Source organism: Carcharhinus amblyrhynchos, chromosome 12, assembly GCF_965287045.1.
Source record: "Carcharhinus amblyrhynchos chromosome 12, sCarAmb.v2.hapA, whole genome shotgun sequence".
Lineage (NCBI taxonomy): Eukaryota > Metazoa > Chordata > Chondrichthyes > Carcharhiniformes > Carcharhinidae > Carcharhinus > Carcharhinus amblyrhynchos.
In genome coordinates this window covers 72,515,483-72,537,606 of record NC_137335.1, presented here as the reverse complement: position 1 = coordinate 72,537,606, position 22,124 = coordinate 72,515,483, and the positions used below count along the sequence as shown (strand labels likewise).

Sequence of the window (22,124 nt, the reverse complement as noted above, 5' to 3'; positions counted from 1 at the left end):
TTTGGCATTTACACTTATTGTGGACAAATGCTTTGTCTCTTTATATAATTACTATCACCCCCTTTACCTTTTGTTCTATTATATCTTTCTAATTTGATCTCTCCTGTCCCATAACCTAACCCAGACATTCCCCTTTGTTCTTCTCCCCTTTTGATGCTCCCAGACCTGCTGAACATTTCCAGCACTTGAATGGACTTACCTTGCATTAGTCTGTTTCTAATTCTGGACCACATTCAGTTTGGGCTGTAAGTAACATTAGTGCCATAACATTACTAGGCAGTAATCATCTCTGACAAGCAAAAGTCTAACTGTCTCTTCCTGATATTTACCAGCGTTGCTATCACTGGATTCCCCACCATCAACACCCTGGGGCCACCAATGACCAGAAATTTAACTGGATTAGCCATTTAAATATAGTGGATACAAGAGACAGCAGAAGTTGGGAATTCTGTGGTGAATAATACACCTCTTTACTTCTCAAAACCTCTCCACCATCTGCAGTGAACAATTCATCTCTTGATTCCTTAAAACCTCTCCAGCATCTCCATCATCTGTCTACATTAGTGGTCTCCAAACTCCAAACCCGATGCAGCCAGCTGCGGGCCGGATGTGACCCGCGGGCCGTAGTTTGGAGATCCCTGGTCTACATCAATGGGGATGAAGTAGAAATGGTTGAGAGCCAGATTTATAGGTTCCAGATCACCAACAACCTGTCCTGGTCTCCTCATGCCAACACTATGGTTAAGAAAGCCCACTAACGCCTCTACTTTCTCAGAAGACTGTGGAAATTTGGCATGTCAGCTACAACTCTCACCAACTTTTACAGATGCACCATAGAAAGCATTCTTTCTGGTTGTATCTGAGTGTGGCTCCTGCTCTGCCCAAGACCACAAGAAACTACAAAAGGTCATGAATGTGGCCCAATCCATCATGAAAACCAGCCTCCCATCCATTGACTATCTACACTTCCCACTGCCTCAGAAAAGTAGCCAGCATAATCAAGGATTCCACACACCCCAGACATGCTCTCTTCCACCTTCTTCTGTCGGGAGAAGGAAAAAGTCTGAGGTCACAGACCAACTGACTGAAGAACATATTCTTCCTTGCTGCCATCAGACTTTTGAGTAGATCTAACTCACACTAAGTTGATCTTTCTCTACACCCTAGCTATGACTGTAACACTACATTCTGCACTCTCTCCTTTGCTTCTCTAAGAATGGTATGCTTTGTCTGTATAGCGTGCAAGACACAATACTTTTCACTGTACATTAACACATGTGACAATAATAAATCAGATCAGGAACAAGTCATGAGTATGTGGAATACTTGGGTAAGTGCAGTTCCAATATCACTTAAGAAACTCAACACCATCCAGGACAAACAGCCCACTGATTGTCTGCCACCTTAAGCATTCAAACCTTCCATCATTATTGCATAGTGGTAACAGTGTACAATCTACAAGATACACTGCAGCATCTTGTCAAGTCTCCTTCAGCAGTATGTCTCAAACCCCTGCCCTCTGCTACCCAGAAAAACATGCGAACACCACCAGCTACAAGTTCCCCTCCTGGGCAGCACGGTGGCACAGTAGATAGCGCTTTTGCCTCACAGCACCAGGGGGCCGAGTTTGATTCCTGGCTTTGTTCACTGTGTGTGTGGAGTTTGCACATTCTCCATATCAGCATGGGTTTCCTCTGGGTACTCCAGTTTCTTCCTGCAATCCAAAGATTAGGTGGATGGGCTATGCTAAATTTCCCCTGAGTGTCAGGGGACTAGCTAGGGTAAATGCATGGAATTATGGGGATAGGGCCTGGATGGGATTGTAGTCTGTGCAGACCTGATGGGCCAAATGGCCTCCTTCTGCACTGTAAGATTCTATGATTCTATGACTTGGAAATGTATTGCTGTTCCTTCACAATTGCTAGGTCAAAATTCTGGAATTACATTCCTAACAGCAGTTCAACAAGGCACCACCACCTTCTCAAGGGCCATTATGGATGGGCAATAAATTCTTGTCTTGCATGTGTTGCTCAGATGCCACAAATGAGTAAGATAAATAGTAATCTTTGTTATAGATAGTAATGGCTAGAAAGCCCCAGCTTCTTTGTTTCACTCTATCAGGGAGGACACTTAGACTTTTATTTCAAAGGAACCAAATTCAAGTGGCAAAAAAATCAATCAGTTTGTCTTAAAACTCTCTTGTCCTGGATGAGGACGTTTTAAAGAATTTAAAAACAATTGGTCTGCGTTATCAGAATTGTTAATACTTAGGAGTGAGTGCAAATCTGAGCTTGAAACCTGAGTGGATTCAAACTTGGGCAGTCTAGGAAATCTGAGCTTTGATAATTCCAACTCTGGATAAATGGCGATTTTCTTCCTTTTCTCTAATGGCAAAATGGAATATTGGAGTTCAGCCAAGTCTTCAGTTTACAATTTCAACAACGGAGGGAATTATAATTTTACTGTTTTTGGATTAAATTCAAATGGGGCCTGAATTTGGCAAAGACTCAATGGGGTGATATTCCCTGTGCAATTATTCTTTTTAACATTTGAGGTTTGTTTTGTTGAGTTATTCCTTTCAAAGGCTTTTTTTTACAATATATATTGGTGTACACTATTACACTTTCATTAACTTATTAAGAACTTTAAGCTTTCACAGCCGCACAATGTGTCCTATTAATGCAGTCCATTAGAACAATTCATAATCTTCCTTTTGATCCTGTTATGCAGCTTATCCAAGGACTTGTTTCCATGGCAACTGAAACTAAAGAAAAGAAGCAATGTTCAGATCAGGGTGACAGCTCAATCAGTATTTAAGGAGACTTCCTTCTGCTGTTGAGAAGAATAGCAATGGCCGCTGGAAGGCCCTGGAAATTTTAATGGAGCTTCGACCAAACTCCCTTTTATATCATCCAAATCCCAAGCATATTGTCTTCAAATAATGATCCTCCTGTGAAAGTCAGTTGGCTGATACTATATTGAAGTTAGTGGCAGAGTTTGACTACCATAGCATATTCTTTAAGCACAGTTAAAGTCTGTTTTAAGAATGTAATTTTCAAGGGTATGTTCTCAAGAAGATTACAGTGCCCACAACCCTTCTTATAAAGATTGCCCTCTGAGCATTGTCATTTCATTTATATGATTTTGTCAGGTGTGTTTAGAGAACAGAAACAGCCCATTTGGCTCACCTTGTCAAAGTCAGTGTTTATCCTCAACACAAGCCTCCACATATCTCTCTGCATCTAATCCTATAAATTTAACCTGTTTTATTCCCTCTTGTGTGCTTATCTAGCTTCCCCTTAAAAGCATTATGTTATTTTCCTCAATTACTCCCTGTATTGGCAGATTCCATATTTGTGGCACTCTTTGGGCATAAAGGGATTCCTCCTGAATTTCCTATTGAATTTATTGGCAGCAATCTTTTATTTATGGCCTCAATGCCATATGATTGAGGCTGTTTTCTCTATGTCTACCCTATTGAACTCACTCATCATTTTAAAGACCTCTGTTGCTGGACCACCTTCTTAGCATCCATTTTACTGAAATATTTTAAGGTCTGTTTTTATAACTAATCTGAAGATAATGCTGCTCTGAGCATTAAAGTGTTAAACAAAATAACATCCTTCATTCACTTTGCCTTCCCTACCCCCACAACACACATGTACTTCACTAAATATTACTGTCAGTTGTGAGCTATTTACATCATTACATTCCCACCGCTACATCCATAATGATAAAGGACTCTGACAGACAGTGTGAGGTATGAGTTAGGTAGATTAATTACCTTCAGGTAAGGTTAGTTAAGCTTTCTATTCAGTAATTCTTCACATATCATGGGTGAATTGAGGAATCTGACAAGAGACATTATTGAAGCTGCCTGTCACTTTTATCTATAAGTAATGAAAGTTGTTTTCAGCTTTGCAAACACACAGGGGGCGATACTCCCAAAAAATTTTTAGTGTCGAGTATATCACGCTGATTTTTTCAATGGGAGTTTTAAAATTAATTTCCCACACTCTGTGCACTGCAGAGTGCACTAGCATGAATCAGTCCAAAAGCTGTGGGTGGTGCCTATTGCTGCTGAAGAGACCGGACGAGTGGCGCTGATAGGGGCATGCGCAGTGGCCCAATCTGTCAGTGCCAAGATTGGTGCATGTGCTGTGGCCCCTGTCTGCCAGCCTCCCAATGCTGGCCATCCCTGTGACCCCCACACCGCCAGCCATGCCACCACCCAACAGCCTGATTGCTGGCACCCTCCAAATAGCCCAGGCCAGCTTCAACCCCCCCACCTCCAGCCCACCTCAGTGTTACCCCCCCCACCGCAGGCCCAATCTCCCAATCCTCCCCCCACCCCCGGCACTCCTTGAGCAGTGCCAATGTCCAGGCTGGCACTGCCAAGGTGGCAATGTCCAGGAGCACCCCTCCAGTGCCTAACTCTCTGGGAGGGGGGGGTCTCGATTGCCCCCTCCCTTTCACTCCAGCAGAGTTGGGCTGCCAGCTCCTGCAAGTGGGGAGCTATATTAAACATGCTGAAGTGAAATGCTCCTGTTGGAAGGAGTGGGGGAGAGGCTAGTGGGGTGAAGACTTCAATCCTGGGCCTGCTACTAAGATTCAAATATATTAAAATTCTCATTTAAGTAATTCATGCAGCTCCGCGCAGACTTCCGGCGCAAAGCTGATGGTGCCAGAAATCCGACAGCCGGAGACGTGCGGAGGCCGTGGTGCCCAGCGAGGAGCCCGTGAAACGGTTTCCACTAGAGTCTCCCAGCCCTTTGCGCTACTAAAGCAGTGCAGCGGGCTGGGAGAATCGCCCTCACAGTTCTTCTCCATCATGCAGTATTTATCAATGTAACATTCTGTACATTTGTGAGGATAGTGTTTGAAAAACAAATTTCAACAACTTAAAAGTAAGTTCGTAATTTTACAATAAAAACAAAAATTGCTGGAAACATTCAGGAGGTCTGGTTGCATCTATGGAGAAAGAAAGGTAATATTTAAGGTCAATGACCTTTCACCAAAATTGTTCAGACATTTGCTCCACTCTAATTCTACCCTCTAAGGTATCCCCATTTTTAACCATATCCCCATTGTTAGCCTTGCCTTTAGCTTTCGAGGCCTTGAGCTTTGGACTATCCTCACTGCTCTCTGCCTCTTTACCTCATTTTCCATCTTTAAAACACCCCTTAGAATCCCTGCAGTACAGAAGGCCATACAGCCCATCAAGACTGTACCTACCACAATCCCACTCAGGCCCTATTCCAATAACCCAGCATTTACCCTGCTGATCCCCTGATACTAGAATCAATGTGGCATGGCCAATCAATCTAATCCACACATCTTTGGAGTGTGGGAGGAAACCAGAGCACCCGAAGGAAACCCATGCAGACACGGGGAAAATGTGCAAACTCCAGTGACCGAAGGCTGGAATTAAACCTGGTGCTGTGAGGCAGCTAACCACTGTGCCACCCCTTCGTCTAGCTTTTCTCATGTGACTCAGTGTCATACAGGTGTTTTGATTAATATCGCTTTTGATTTCTTTTTAGATTTCTAAATAACAATGGCATAGAGGGAGGTTGGGTTAATGTGGAAGGCAAGAAAGTGGATGATCAGCCTTATTGCATTGAATGGTGGAGCAGGCTCAATGGGCTGAATGGCCTACGCCTGCTCCTTTGGTCTTACGTTTCTTTTTATGTGATCTCTGCAATTTGTCTACATGGGTTACTTACAGTTCTACTAAGCACAAAATAAATTTGGCAGCATACAGTTTTGTGGCAGAATTTGCAATAAAATTATATCACCTTGACCTATAGCTGTTTCCTACAAATCACTGGCAAATGATTTAGCACTTTGAAGTTTGTAACAACTTCTTTTGCACAAGTTTCAGAAATGGGATTTAGCAAAAGGATATCAATTTATAGTTTTTAACAGGAATTTACTTTTATGAGAGCAGGGTTGGAGATTAGAGCATTTGAGCTGAGGTATGGAGGAGCCATTCACTGGAGCAATGGTTAAAGTGAAAAATCTGTTTGTCAACATATTCATTGAATACCACATACCAGCAGATTCTTCCAAAGTAATGTATTTAGGGGAAGTCAGTTACGCTTGCATACAACTTATGGTCAAAGTTCAAAACCAAATTTTTTTCCCTGTTGGTTTCAAACTAGTTGTAAAAGAACTTCAGTTAGGCCACATTTGGAATATTGTGTGCAGTTCTCATTGTCACACTAGCAGAAGGATGTGGTGATTTGGAGAGGATGCAAAAAGGTTCACCAGAATGTTGCCTGGTCAGAAGGGTTTTAGGTATGAGGAGAAGTTGAATAAACTCAGATTGTTTTCATTGACACTACATGAATGCTGATCCATGACCACCCATACCTGAAACCTTCATTGCAGTGGATTTGGACAGCGTGCTACAAAATTCAAGCCCACCACTGCTGTCAGTTATGACAACAGTCCTGAGTTCCTCAAACATCTTGGTCCATGTACTCACTGCTAACTGGCTCAATTACTCTCAAAAGGTTATCTCTGAATGAAGACTGCCTAAACCGAAGTCATCGACCTCCCAAAATCAGGCAAAGACCAAAGTACTCAAGCTATTGACCAATATCTCTGCCCTTTGTACGCTGCAAGGCCTCAGAACAGCTAATATCATCAAGGATAGAGCCAGAGACTGATAAAAGCTTGAAAGGTGAACAAGCTGGCTTTTGGTGAACGTGAAGCATATGCAACCAGGCCCTTGCCTTAACTACCTTTATTGAAAATGGCTTTCAAAATAACCTCAGAACAGTTGCAATGTTTTCAATCTCACTGCAGCATATGACATGATTTGGCACACGGGTCTCCTTGTCAAAATCTCAGGAGTCCTCCCTCAGTGGGTTACTGATGGCATCAAACCATGAGACAGATAGTTCAGGGTGCATAGGGGTGATAAGAACAGGCGCCTGGAGGAAACAGCCCAACAGGCTTCCCCTGAGATCTGTTCTAGCTCCAATCCTTTTCAATCTCTATATCAACGATCTGCTTCTACCCCTGTCTCAGGAGTTCAGCTATGCTGACAATATTTGCCATGCTTCTCAGGCTTGGACATTTTCTAAACTGGACACAACACTAAACAACAATGTTGCAAAACTGACCAAATACTGTAAGACATGGTACCTTGAGCCCAGCAGCACCAAAACAATCTCAAGTATATTCTTCCTCCACAATACTAGCGCCAAGAGGGATCTCAACATTTCCTTCAATGGCAAAAGACGAGATCATGAACAAATCCCATTTATCTTGGTGTTACCCTTAACTGAATACTGACACTCTGAAAACATCTGAGCAAGACAGCAGCAAAGATCAAAATATGAAACAACCTCCTCAACAAACCTTCTGGCTCTCTTGGAGTGCAGACGCTCAAACCTTAAGAGCCTCAGTTCTTGTCATTGGCTACTCAACTGCAGAGTACTGTGTACAGTATAGTACAACTCATCCCACAACAGTGTTGTAAGTACTCAGATCAAAACAACAATGCAGATCATCTTGGATACTGTTTGATCAACTCAACTCAGCTGGCTCCCAGTCCAAAGCAACATCCTGCCCCCTCCCATAAGGAGAAAGATTGCAATAAGAAATTTCCCTGGGCAAGGTTTGCATCAACCAAAGTCTGTTGGGACCATACCAATCCATTTGCTGCTCACCTCCTATCATATCAGCCTGTATGGCTAAGACCACTGTGCAAGGAATAACAGCAGAGGTCCTGTGGCATCAAGAATGGAACCAACACACCACCATTGAAAACTATTTCCTCATCACAGATCCCACAGCCCATCCACCCATCTTCAAACTGCCACAACAACACTGTGCATTCTTCAATTGTTCCTGCACTGGCTGAGGCTTCTATACAGCAAATTGGCACAAATAGGGCCTTGCAGAGAGCCTTGCCTGCAAATGTGGTGCACCCCAATCAATGACTCACATCATTGAAGACTGCCCCTGATAAAGTTCAGTGGAGGGCTCAGAAGGCTCTTTCTACTCCTGCAGAAACTATTGCCTGGCTTGGTGAATACTGCTCATGTTAAAAAACAAAAATGGCATTGCAGTTGTTCCAATTTTGTTTGTATGGTCTGTTCAAAACAGTGGTTGGGACATTATTAGTTTATGCAGGACAACAGTAAAGCTTCACACAAGTAAAATTTGTGAAAAAACTAGGACCTTGACATTAATACCCAAGATGGATGAGAGAGGGTTAAAGATTGTACATGGGGAACATGACCTGAACATTTTTCTTCCCAATATTTATTTTACTCCCAAAGACTGGCACAACCAAAGTTGAATTCCTCCCCCCACCATATCCACCACAGTCCTTTGCTCAACAAGTTTTAGAAAGTAAGAAATTTTGCAGATTTGGTACGAGTTCTTGATGAGACTAATTGTAGCTGATCTGTCAAAGGATTAGAGTTGATGGGTCAAACGGTCTTTTCTTTATCTTACTTTCTTATGATTGGATTAACTAATCTTTGTTTCAATCATTCTGTTACAATGGAATACTTACATGTCAGAGTGTATTAATACATTATTGCATTTTTCCTTAGAGTGAGAATTGTTCCAAGCATCATACCTCATCAGTGGTCTCTCTTCTAATGTACAGTTAAAAGCTATTTTAACCCTTTGTTTTCATTAAAAAAGGAAAAATTGTATTTTTAAGAATAGAATTTCAGTAAAAATCATTATAGTGTTCAAAAAGTGATACTTCATTGATTTAAGTTGGGCTACAAAATGTGTACCAATTGGCTGTTAGCAAAGTCAGGCGTGACCTTTGGGGCTTTTTCTTTGCCTTTTCTTTAAGTTTCAAAACAATTGTAATTGGTAGTTTGCAGATGCTGTGATTGTGTTTAAAAGCATGAATTCTAGACATGTTTTACTTCATGAAACATGACAGCATCAGATTTCCCTGTCAGTGTGATTTAAGCTGTTAACAGGCTGTTGGCACCAGTTCAATCAGCATGTTTGCTGCTCTATCCTAGAGGCTAGTGCTGATGTAAAGTGGTCTCTTCCTTTTATTGCAGACTGCGGCATTGTCTTAATTTTCATTCCGTGCTGGTTAATAGCTTTTGAAGGTCACAAAGCAAATACGTGCTGTGTCACTCACTGTGCATTATTGAAGCAAATATCTTGTTCATTCTTTAGAACACAGTTAATTCAAGAGATGAATGATTTTCTACACAGTTGCTCCCTGCCGCTCCCCCAGCAGCACCCCCCTCCCACACACATCCCCAAATTAGTGCTATATTCTGATTTAAAGAAAACACAATCCGGAGGCAAGTTGGTTAAGCAGACACCAGATTGTCTATCTCCCAACTAGATGGCCATGAGCTTAAGCCCCAAGATTGCCCATCATCTTCACGTCACTGTTGAAGTGTCATCACCCTTTAACACAATCATAAGACAGAGCAGCACATTAAACCATATAAAGCTAAGATGATATCTATTATAAGTGATGAGCAGCACAACAACCAAACACAGTGAATTGAAAAATGCAGACAAATTCTGCTACCTGGGGTTAATGGTCTCCAATGAAATGGAGTTTGTTGAGGAGATATGGGTAATGCTGTTGTGGCATTTCAAAAGCACCAGGCAAGAGCTTGGAAAAAAAAACAAATTTACAATTGGCACGTGACTAAGAATCTATAATGTTTGCATACTAAGCAGTTTGCTGTTATGGTGCTGAAACTTGGCGTACATGCCCGAATATTGAATTCATTTCTTGTGTTGCTTGAGAAAGATCCTTGCGATCCATTGACAGCCTGGAGTCCCCAACACGGTGGTATTGCAGATTTCTAATGTATAAAGTGACGTGGCAATGCTGAAACAACTACGATTGCTGGGCCATATTGTTAGAATTGCTCAATTCAAATAGAACAATTGGCAGTCAAAACTAAAATACAAGGACTCATATATATGATCCTTGTTTGCAATATTGTCATCATCTAGATAATTTTTAAAAAAATCTCTAGTGTACAAATGCAACATGGTCTTTAATGTATAGCTAATATGAATACATTTTATTGGTCTGAAAATAGCAGTACTAATCCCATTGAACTTTGCATTTCAGTTCGCTTGATGTGAACACACACATGACAACAGTGTTGTGCAATGTCAAATGGGTCATTGAGCAACAACGTGCTAACACATTAACAGTGGGAGGGCTGGCACATAAACATTAGGAATACTGGAACTTGCAGCTGTTGCCCTGGCTGTTTGCAAATCAGCTTCAGTATTAAACAATGCTGGTGATTATCAGAGTGCACTGAACCTATTACCCTTTACTATAGGTAGAAAACATATTTTTTCCTCTTCAGCTGAAGCTTTTTCTGTGGTTGGGTGAAGGGTTAAACAAAGCTGGTGATTATGAGAATGCAATGACCTGAATTTGTCTGTTTTCAGGATCCAGTAAATATGATGTCTGATACTGTTATTGTTGTACATGGCAAAAGACAAAAATAAACTCAAATATTTTGTTAACAACCTTCTGAGAAGTTGTTCATGCAGCTTTCTAAATCTCACCTCTTTAAATCTTGGATTTTATTTGATGGTAAGATATGACAATGAGGAAATGTACGAAGTGAGGTCACTTTGATTGCTATTTTGAAAATGTTTCTGAATGCCCAGATTGGTTGTAGGCAGAATTTTCCCATATCCTCACTGGGCAGTGGGCTCAATGGTAGGGAGGAAATAGTGGATAGAATTTGGCAGGAGGTCCAGAAAACTTGGCTTCATGCCAATGTGAACTTACAGCAGTTTCTTCCGACGCTGCCTGCCATGGCAGATCAGGAAAACTGCTGAAGGTGGGAAATAGGTTGGGGAGGTCAATGTGGATTGGGGTGGGGATTTCAGAAACAAATGGAATATGCATGTTCAGATAGACAACTGAAAGGGAACCGCAGCAGGCAACATTGAAAATGTTCAGGGCAGTGAGATGGTTGTTATGGATGAAGGCTGCATGTGCGCAGCGGGAGTGTTTGCACAAGACTGAGACCCTGCCACAGATACTCTTGCCTCCATAATCACTCATGGTCTGGCTATTTGCAGTTGAACTGCTAGTGGAGACTGGTGTTAGAAGCAGAAGGTCTTCACAAAGCCTATATAATGACACTGAAGGACAGCAGTAGACATTATTTAATGAGAGTCAATAAATTTGCAGATAGTATAGTGAATGTTCACCTGCACATGCACCCACGTGATCAAAATGTACTGATTTTCCTTTGCCTACCACTTCTTCTAGGTAGTTCTGACATTTTGCAAGGGTAGAGATAGCCTGTAGAATTGTTTGCTTTGTTGCCTTTGATAGCCATCCTCTGGAGAGCCAAAGGCCTGGAGGTCCCAGCTTATTTTGCCTGTCTCCCATGAGCCAGCTGCTCGCTTTGTGGTGACAAAAGACGAGGTTGATAATTTGATTTATTATAGTCAAACGTATTAACATACAGCGAAAAGTATTGTTTCTTGCGTACTATACAAAGCATTATGTTCATTGAAAAGGAAATGAGAGAGTGCAGAATGTAATGTTACAGTCATAGCTAGGATGGAGAGAAAGATCAATTTAATGCGAGGTAGGTCCATTCAGAAGCCTGACAGCAGCAGGCAAGAGGCTGTTCTTGAGTCGGTTGGTACATGACCTCAGACTTTTGTATCATTTTCCCCGAAGAAGTTGGAAGAGAGAATGTCCGGGATGCATGGGGCCCTTCATTATGCTGGCTGCTTTGCTGAGGCAGCGGGAAGTGTAGACAGAATCAATGGATGGGAGGCTGGTTTGTGTGAAGGATTGGACTACATTAACAACCTTTTGTAGTTCCTTGCGGGCTTGGGCAGAGCAAGGGCAATTCCAAGCTGCGATACAACCAAAAAGAATGCTTTCTATGGTGCATCTGTAAAAGTTGGTGACAGTCGTAGCTGACATGCCAAATTTCCTTAGTCTTCTGAGAGAGGCATTGGTGGGCTTTCTTAACTATAGTGTTGGCATGGGGTCAACAGGACTGATTGTTGGTGATCTGGATATCTAAAAACTTGAAGCTCTCGACCCTTTCTTCTTTGTTCCCGTTGATGTAGATAGGGGCATGTTCTCAATTATGCTTCCTGAAGTCAAAGACAATCTCCCTCATTTTGTTGACGTCGAGAGAGATATTATTGTTGCTGCACCAGTTCACCAGATTCTCTATCTCATTCTTGTACTTTGTCTCATCATTGTTTGAGACCCAACCCACTACGGTGGTGTCGTCAACAAACTTGAAAATTGAATTGGTGGGGAATTTGGCCAAACAGGTGTATAAGGAGGATACTGTCACAGGCTGAGGCAATTTGAAGGGAGAAACTCTGGATGTCCTGAGTGCGTGACCTGGGGAGTCTGACTGCTACTGTTCCTCCTCCCTTTGGGTGCCAGAAAACTCTGGCCTGATAAGGAATCAGAGAAAGGGGCATCTGGAGGGAGGTTAAGATGCCCTCTCAATGATAAGAGCTTAGCTCATCTCTCCCACTGAAACACCCTAAATGATGAATGACATTCTCTAAGGCTATGACCATGCTGCATTATCCTTCCTCAGTCTCATTCTTCAATGCAGCTAATCACACCACCATGCTCCAATATCTGAAAGAAAGAATCAGCAATGTTTCAGGGATGAAGCAAGGAAATGTTAGTAGGTAGAATGCTCTTTCAGAAAGCCAATGCAGACTTGATGGACCACCATGCTCCAATATCTTACAACTACAGAACCTTTACAGGGCAGAATGAGGCAACTTGGTCCATCAAGTCTGCATCGGCTTTCTGAAAGAGCATTCTACCTACTCACATTTCCTTGCTTCATCCCTGAAACATTGCTGATTCTTTCTTTCAGACAGCAATCCAATTCGAATTTGAATATCTCAATCAAACCACCCTGTCAGAAGTTCATTCCAGACTCCAACCACTTTTTTTAAAAAAACTGTCCAGCTCAGTGGGATTCACTCAATTGCACATGGTCAGTACATCTCTTGCAAGGGTTCCTTTCCCCCTGTGTTATTAGCTCTGGAGTACCTCAAGGATCACCTTGGACCTCTCCTCCTCATCTATGCTGCACTTGATAACATCACACTTAGACACTAAATTCCACCAGTTCACTAATGATATCCATTGTTCTTTCTTTTCACATCTCTGGACTCTTCCACTGATTCCAAGACCCTGGATTAACCGCAATTTCATCCAGCCAAACAAAGCCAAAAGGCATTGGGGCTGGATTTTAAGTCCAAGACAGGCTGGGAGTGGGGGAGCATGGGGGAAATCCACCAGTGTGTGGAAAATTCAGAAGTCAGTGCAGTTTGGCTGTCAGAGGGTTTGCAAAAAGACTCTTGCAAAAGACATTACTATTTAATTTCAGTGCTTCCCATTCAATAAGTTTCAGCATTCATGATAACAACCTGCATGAAACAATTTCAACTTCTGTACTTAGAAGTTCACTCCCCAAATGCAATTTAAATAAGTTTAGGTTTGGCAGTCAAATAGAGGGGAGTGGGAGAATTAAGTTAAGGTCATAGGTCACACCTTGGTTCATTGACACTTTTCAGGATGTAAGGGTCTGAAGGAATTCCCTAGCGTTGAGGGAAAGAAGGTGCTGGGACCACCAAGGCGAGACATTGGAGGTAGCAGTGTAATTGCAAATCACAAGTGAGTGTAGAAAATGGTGGAAACAGGGAATGTAGTGAATGGAGAGTCTGCATCGGAGGATGCAGAATGCTCAGCTGGAGACAGCTGCTTTACTTTGGGGACCACTGATGAACAGAATACTTCTGGATTAGCAGCAGAGAATTTGCAACAAATTGCCAGGCATTACAGCTGCACGCCATGCACATACTTTAAAGTTTATTTAAAATTTTAAAGTTTGTCATAAGTAGGTCTTACATTAATACTGCAATGAAGTTGCTGTGAAAATCCCCTAGAGAGAAATTTCATGAATACACCTCAAGCATGTTGGAGACCTTTGTGCATATACCATCAAATGTGTGGCCATCTGCATGGATCTCAGTTTCAGGACAACACTGCAGAAATTACTCAGGGTAGTGTTCTAGGCCCAACCATCTTCAGCTACTTCATCATTTACTTTCTTTATATCGTAAGGTCAAAAGTGGGGATGTGCGTTGATGACTGCACAATGTTCAGCACCATTCATGACTCCTCAGATATTGAATCAATCATGTTCAAATGCACAAGTCAACAGTGTGATGGAATACTCTCCACTTACCTGAATGAGTACAGTTCTAACAACACTCAAGAAGCATCATCGAGGACAAAGTAGTCTGCTTGATTGGCATCCCATCCGCAAACATTCACCCCCTTCATCATCGAAGCACAGTGGCAAGACAGTATCAACTACAAGATGCCCTGAAGAAATTCACCAAGGCTCCTTAGATAGTGGTTGTGTGTTTGGAATGTACTATCACCCAGAAGTGCATGGGCAGCAGATACATGAGTAAACCACGAAGTTCCTCTGGAAGTCACTCACCTTCCTGACTTGCAAATATTTCATCATTTCTTCACCGTACTGAGTCAAAAGCCTGGAACCCCTACCTAACAGCACTGTGGGTATTACACACAGTGTCATCCTCGCATCAATTCTGATGAGGTTTTTGTGGTGGCAAGTGAAATAGTTGGGATGGGATAGACAGGTGACCTGCAGGGTCATTTACCTGACTTAAGTGATCCTCAGCTGAAAAATTGTGTGTGATCAGTGACTTGAAAGAAGAACTCTTCCAAATCTCTGTTTCATTGTATATGTACAATACTTGGTGTAGTGGTGCCTGAAATTTTCACTGGGAACACAGTTGAAAATAACCCACCATCTTAATTTGAGAACACAAGTACACTTTGACAAAGTGGATTATTTTTAAAAACCTAATAATCTTAATGCAGCATTAAATACAAATCAGCGCAAATTTACTGCTGCTCAAAATGCTTTGTCATTTTGACTTTTTAATTTGCTAGTCAATTTAACAGCAACACATACCAAAACATAGTCTTTCAACATATTCATGTCAGACTGAATCAGATTTTGTTATAACTGAGCCAGCTTTTTGTTCAGAAGTCTGGTTTTGTACCTTTGATACCAAACACTTCATACCTAAATTATTAGTGCAAGCTACAGCATATATTCGTAATAAGAAATTCTGTACTTTTAATACAAAATATTTTTCACATACATTTCTCTAGAAAAGCCCTGAACAAAAAGATCAGCTATACAGTTTATTTTTCATAACACAAGGATGTGGATTTTATCCAAAGGATATTTACAGTGACAGTATCGTCCTTATAATGAATATAACCAAACCGCACAATCAAAAATGACTATTTATACTTGAATATCTGAAGGAACTACTGTAGATAATGCATCGATATCCTGGATTCAACAACACAGTTTAACAGACCAGTCTTCCCTTAAGTCATAGAATCATAGAATTCCTACAGTGCAGAAGGAGGCCATTCAGCCCATTGAGGCTGCACCGACCACAATCCCACCTGTCCTCTATCCCCATAGCCCCACATATTTACCTGCTAGTTCCCCTGAGACTAAGTGGCAATTTGGCATAGCCAATCAACCTAGCTTGCACATTTTTGGACAATCCATTAATCCTAATGGAAGACTGGTTTGTCTCCAAAGCAAGTATGTATTCATTAACGCTGAAAGCAATAATTACCCCTTTGTTGAAAAGTGGATGGCAAGGTTAAAGCATAACCTGCCAAAAATTGACATTAAGATTTATATTCCCTTATCTGAATAAATATATTATACATATGCCTTCAAATGGTTGACATCTACATCGGTGCTGTTACTGTCAGTGTTGCAGTGCTTGTTACAGTATCTACTGTGAAATTGGTCTGCAAGCTGCCAAACTAGCATCACAAGGTAAGTCACTGCCTGAGTTGCTGCAATGTTTAGAAAAAGGTATTTGCATAACTCGGAGGTCACTTGAAAAATAATGTTTCAAAGTGACGTGGATCCTCTATCTGTTCATGGACTATTATTCCCCAAAATGGCAGATTTCTGATCTCATCAAGATTATTAGATGATCAGGAGAACATTATCGGGGAGAGGATGTCCATTGATTCCTCAGTAGGACACTATCTTTCACAGCCTGGTGGTCAATACAGAGACAAGTACCATTTTTGGCAAAACCATAATCCCAGCCAAGTGATTTTTGTTAAAGCACTCTGGCAAGGATAAATATACATTTAAGAAAGCAGATTACATTGTTGTTTTAGTGTAACACACTCCAGGTATATTCACAGCAATGTAAATGCATGATTAAAGGCAAAAACTCTCAAGAAACCAAAATATGACTAGTCCAGGAATGATCTTAAATATATTGAGGTAATAACGCAAAATTATATTTCCACAGTTAAAAATCTTTTGCAGTTACAGGTTTTAGTTTAAGAGGAATCAGCTTGAAGCATACCTTTGCATCATGTACCACTGTTGCGTACTTATGATCGGAATTGGTTAACATGTCCTTGAGTGCCTGCTCCATATCTACTTGGAATATTAATCAATCCAGTTCTGAATCCCTGAGACATTCCCGGTCCAGGTCTTCCGATGCCCTGATTAAAAGTGCCTCCATATGAAACAGCTACATAATTGAGCCCTAAGCCATAAGGTCTAGTTGATGGAGCAGTTGGTAGGATGACTGGGTTGATGTTTTTACCTGGTGTGTTGAAGGAAAATTCAGGAGGAGGACTGGTTGGTTTTGCTGGGGTAGAGGTGATAGGGTTCATTTCGTCCAAGGATTTGACAGCTGAAACTGTTGGAACATTACTGTGATCTAAGGGATTCAATATGTTGCTTGGGATTGAACCAGTAACCAGTGATGGCCTAACCCAGTCGTCTTTAAAAATCTGAACAGCTAAAGTTTTAACGAGTGTGGAAAGGCGATTGGTCACATGTGCCAGCACCAACTGTTCATTTGCATCTCTCCTGATCCGCACGTGTACAGAACCAGCCTAAAGAGAATGAAACAAAAGATGTTTAAAAAGATGTTACAAATCTGATTTGAAAACACAAGTCCTGTAAAAGTACACCATTTCAATTAGAATTTGAAGACGAAACCTTTCAGCAGAAATTAAGTTATTAAAATTTACACTCAAGACATTAACCAGTTTGGTCTTTCAATTTATTTGCCGTTCCTTTCTGTTTATACTAAAAATGCAGAATGATCCCCTCTCCCACTCCCGCCCTATTATTTCTTATGCATTATGTCCTGTCTTTCAAAACGCTTACATTCAATGACGTTAGACAAGACAACACCTTACTCAGATGTAATTAACTTTATTCTTGTGTATTGAGATAGTCTTGTTATTTTGTATATTGAACACCTTTTAGCAGCTCTTTAAAGGTGTCCATTTTCTAAAGACATCCAAGTCATCTATTTGTCTCAATATCTGAAAATGAAAATGGAGAGTTGCTGGATATTTATTAATCAGGATTTATTCCAGTTTTAGTTATAAACAGCTTCACTTGGTTGCTGCCAATACTAAAAGTGAAAAGTTATCAGATTCATAACAAAAACAAAATAAACTTAGTTACTGCTAATCAGACTTGGCTTCCAATTTAGAGACCACCTATTTTACACCTGGATTCTAATTATTATGTTGCTATTTGGTGTTCCTTAATGTTTTTTTAATATGAGATCAGAAATCAAACTGGATTAAAAAGATAGAATAAAAGCAAATACTTGAAGAATGTTGTCCAGTAAAATCTACTGGATTGAAGGATCTGTGTCAGCCACTAATGTCAGTAAGAAAAATGCATGGGTATGAGGGGGACATAGGAGAAAGAGAGGCAAAATTTCACCTTAAAAATTTGTGCTATAGCCCTACAGTTCAAACTCTTAACTGTACTGCCTTGGAAGCCAATGTCATGTATTTAAGTTAGGAGCTTCAGGTTTAAAGTTTAGTGGCAAATAACTTACTCAGCCCTAACTTTTAAGTGGCTTTGATGACCAAATTTGGGGTTACCAGTCCGTTAGAGACAGAACCAGCATTGTATAGCTTAGTACCTTTAATGGAAAACACCTATTACTCAAACACTTGTTTAATAAATGAATAAAATCATGAACATTGCAATAGTCACTAGAGTGCAACAAAGTCTGATCAAGACATAAAATAAATTTCATATCATAAGGGGATGACAGTTAAATAAAAGAGACAAACTCCTACATGTTTCCAATGATTTAGCTCTGGTCATCGCACAATTTTGATTTCTTAGTATTTCTTAAGCTTCCAAATGTTATGTGGCCTTTTATCTCATACTATTTACTAACAATACTCTAAACACTACGCAGCTCTCTATCTCTCAAAAATGGGGAAGAGCAGCCTATGGGACTTTGGAGATTTTCATGCCCCAATAACGAGCAGACAATCTTTTTTTAAAAATTAGGTTGGTTGAGGGATATTGATATTGATCAGGATGCCCTTGCTCTTCTGCAAATTCTGCTGAGATCTTTTACATCTAAATAAGGCAGGTGCGCTTCGGTATAAAGGCCTATCCAAAAGACAGCAAGCACCTTTGGCACAGCATTGCAACACAGTATCAGCCTGAAATTCTGTGGTCAAATGTTTAGATTGGACTTGAACTCAGCCTCCAAACTGAGGTGATATAATTAAATGGGATGTGTATGGTAGGTATATACACATACAATTAATTTTTAAAAATAAACAAACCAGCCAGTGATAGATATTAAAATTACTTTCCAAATGAATTTCTACACTGCCAAATGGTTTTGAAACAAAAGTTGTGCCCACATCTGTGCAGACAAAAAGGTGCCCCATTTCTATAACAAGCAATATTTGGGTGTTAATGACGATCTTGGTCAGTGACCTGGATGTTAACTGAAGCTGCTGAAAACCTTTTAAATTTGGACTCGTTCCAAATTTTAGTCCACAGATGAAATCACCCCATCCAACAATCCCAAACCATCCAGCTGATCCATGACCGTCTGCAGAACAAGGCTCCAGCTGTTCAGCGTAGAAGTCATTAGCAATGAAGTAATGACCATTGTTTACACTGTTGTAATCCTTAAACCCAGATCTTACTGGAGCACATTAAGTACTGAAAATAAATCTGGAGCACACACAGATCACTTGATTGAATTAAAATCCAATACAAATATTAACTTCAATCAATGTGTTGCCTTTTTGAGCAGCACACATAAAAATAATTCAGTTTTAACATGGTCAAAAGAGGTTGTATGACCTTGTGTGTGTGTGTGCCTATTGGCCATTATTGGATAGAGCTTGTGTAATTAGAAGACTGTCTGCTTTATTTTGAAAGCTAAAAGGCCAGGATCAACAGCTCTGAATATAAAGTTTTAAAACTGTGAAATAGAAGATGAGCTAAATAATAAACTAATGCCTGGGAGATATGTAGTGAATGTTGCTTACAGGATTCAAAGAGGTAGAAGGGTACATGGGATGGATGGCACATTTGAAGACTCTGGGAGCAAAGGTGAAAAGATGATTATCTAAAGTTCAGAAGCATAATGCTTTAATTTGGCAAGGAAATAAAAATGATAGGGACAACGTTTCCACTTTTTTTTTTACCTCAGTCATAATAAGCAGAATATGGGCAGAATTGGCTGAGTGCACAAAACGGATCATGGCATTTTTAAATATGAGCTATGCCTAGAACTGGTTAAGCTTCTGTGATCTTTTACCCTGAATCAAGATCAGTTCAGTCAATTCAATAAAAATAGAAAATGCTCAGTATTTCTGGCTGCATTTGTGAAGAAAACTTCTGTTAACATTTTATGTTTTATCAGAGCCATTTAGAAAGTTAACTCTCCACAGTTGCTGCCAGACTGGAGCATTTCCAGATTTATCTTTAGATTTCCAGCATTGGCAGTATTTTGCTTTTGTATTAGTCAAATCAGATCCTACTCCCAAAAACTAATCCCATCCCCAGGTGAAAATCAAATGTTTCGGTGACTGTGTTGGGGTAGGTTCTTCTAATTGTGCCAATGTTCTCCCGCATACAAGCTCTAAAGGTGTGATCTTGAAGCATTTTATATCAAAAAATATTTAGCTAAGAAACTGGCCACAGGGTTGAGTTATCTCAGTTGGCTAGGTGACAATGTAGTTCAGAAGAATGTCAACAGGACAGGTTCAATTCCTGTTCTGGATGTCATAGATTTGGGACATGTCTCCTCGAACAGCTCCTGAGAGTTGAAGACAGTGGCAAGTCACCACTGACAAATCATGAAGAAAATAACTCCGGATGAAACATCAGCAGACCATGAATCAAAGAGCAACCTTTGGGCAGGGTACACATGACAATAATGAAATGGAATAGTGTACACCAATTACAGTATTAAGTAGTTCAATACATATATTTTCAAACATCAGTCATTTTCAATGATTTTTAAATCAGGTTATTTATAGGCGGAGAACTAAACACTTATTAAAGGTTGACATTTTTCATTATGTACCTACTTTCAGCTTTATTAATAAAAGGCACCAAGGAACTCATCAAATATATCAATAAATCTACAACATTACCAGATTGCACTGGTTCACAGCAGGTTTTAGGACCATGAAAATGCAAATAGTTTTGTAACGTTAAACTAACAACCTAAATAGTGCAGGTTTTTTGCTTTGTGGATGCAACTTCCCAAACCGCTCAAAGCAGTTATGGTGCCAATGGAACTGCATGTCCATTTTACTCTGTTCCAAATGCACTTGTCTAGATGGCACTGAAGCAGTACAGTTATATTAAATGGCAGCTCAGAAAAGAACTGTTATTGCTGCCACATTGTACCTGAGCAAATCTTCTACCAGTACAATATCTCAATTGACTCTACAGTAGATGGACATTTTACAAATACTTCAAAGTGTATTTTTGAAGATTAAAAGTGCATGATGTTGTATTTGTGAGAGCTCCAGTTTCCAACTGTTTCTTCAGGATTGAGGAATGTTCTCTTGATTAGGCAGATTCGCTGCCTTAAAATCTGTATGGAATAACTGAGTAGCCCAACTGCACCCGCACAAAAGAACAAATGAAGTGCATCTTTTTCCCCCTTTCAGATTCAGGGAAAAAATTGTAAAGCCTTTCATCTCTTTCTCCATTTATGTTTCCTGCACTATGAACTATGATAGAGATGCAGAAACCCTGGTCTCTCACTCTGCAAACACGTTCTTTGTTTTATTGAGTCATGGGACGTGGGCTTCGCTGGTCATAAAAGGATGTGGCTCATTTAATGCCCATTCCTAACGGCCCTCAAATTGGTGGTGGTGAGCTGCCTTCCTAAACGACTGTAGTCCTTGTGGTGTAGGTGTACTCATAGTGCTGTTAGGGAGGAAGTTCCAGGATTCTTGGGGCTGAACCAACTGTGACTCTCTCTGCCAAGGTAAAAAATAGTTGGAAAAGAGCAGTCTGCAAATCCTCCTCCAACTGAGGCACAAATAAGCCACTCAGAAGAAAATGAGATGATCAAAATCATCCTATCCAAGCAAGGTATAAATTGTAGTTTCAAGGAGGGAAGGGGAAGTTAACCAACCTCAACCCCAGCGCCCTGCCTTTCTCACCCACCTACACACACTGAGGTAGTTTTCCCTCCATCCATCTTTACCCGCTTTCTTCTTGTTTTTATACCCTCCCTTCCTTCCTCCCATCTCTCTCCTCTCCTTAGGTAGGACTTGCCATAATTAAAAAAAAATTGTTTTAGACTCCCTGTTGGAATTTTAACTTTGGATGATAATATGGATCGGGCAATATCAGATTAGTTGTCCAGTTATATATAGCTTTCAATTTTAGTAGAAATGAAACAAAATTGGGAGGTGCATTAGGACTGGGTGAATTAATATTGCTAATGCCAGCTAAACAAAAAAAAAATTACTTCAGTGCCATGGGAATTCAACTAATGTAATACAAGAATGAAATAGCTTGCCCTTGTATAGTTTCTTCAATGTCTCAGTACCATCCCAAATTAGAACAAATTACACTTTGCAGTTATGACAATAAATATTATAGCTATTTTGCAGCCACAATTCCACAAACGGGAAGGAAATACATGACTGGATAATTTTTTTGGGGTTGTGAGCAGCATTGGCAAGGCATTTACTGTCCAACCCT

The 22,124-nt window shown here is 40.5% G+C and overlaps 2 protein-coding genes across 2 annotated transcripts in view; one reads left to right on the top strand and one right to left on the bottom strand.

The window, feature by feature from the left end:
* Nucleotides 1-22,124, top strand: part of LOC145351095 (protein CEBPZOS-like) — a 652,257-nt gene that overhangs the window by 484,433 nt on the left and 145,700 nt on the right. The window lies entirely within an intron of this gene.
* The window catches only part of slc30a6 (solute carrier family 30 member 6), a 144,964-nt gene continuing 137,815 nt past the window's right edge, over nucleotides 14,976-22,124 (bottom strand). Inside the window, exon 15 of the mRNA XM_080200697.1 lies at nucleotides 14,976-16,999. Within this exon, the coding sequence (XP_080056823.1) occupies nucleotides 16,487-16,999 (513 nt within the window). The 3' untranslated portion in view covers nucleotides 14,976-16,486. The remainder of the gene's footprint in view (nucleotides 17,000-22,124) is intronic.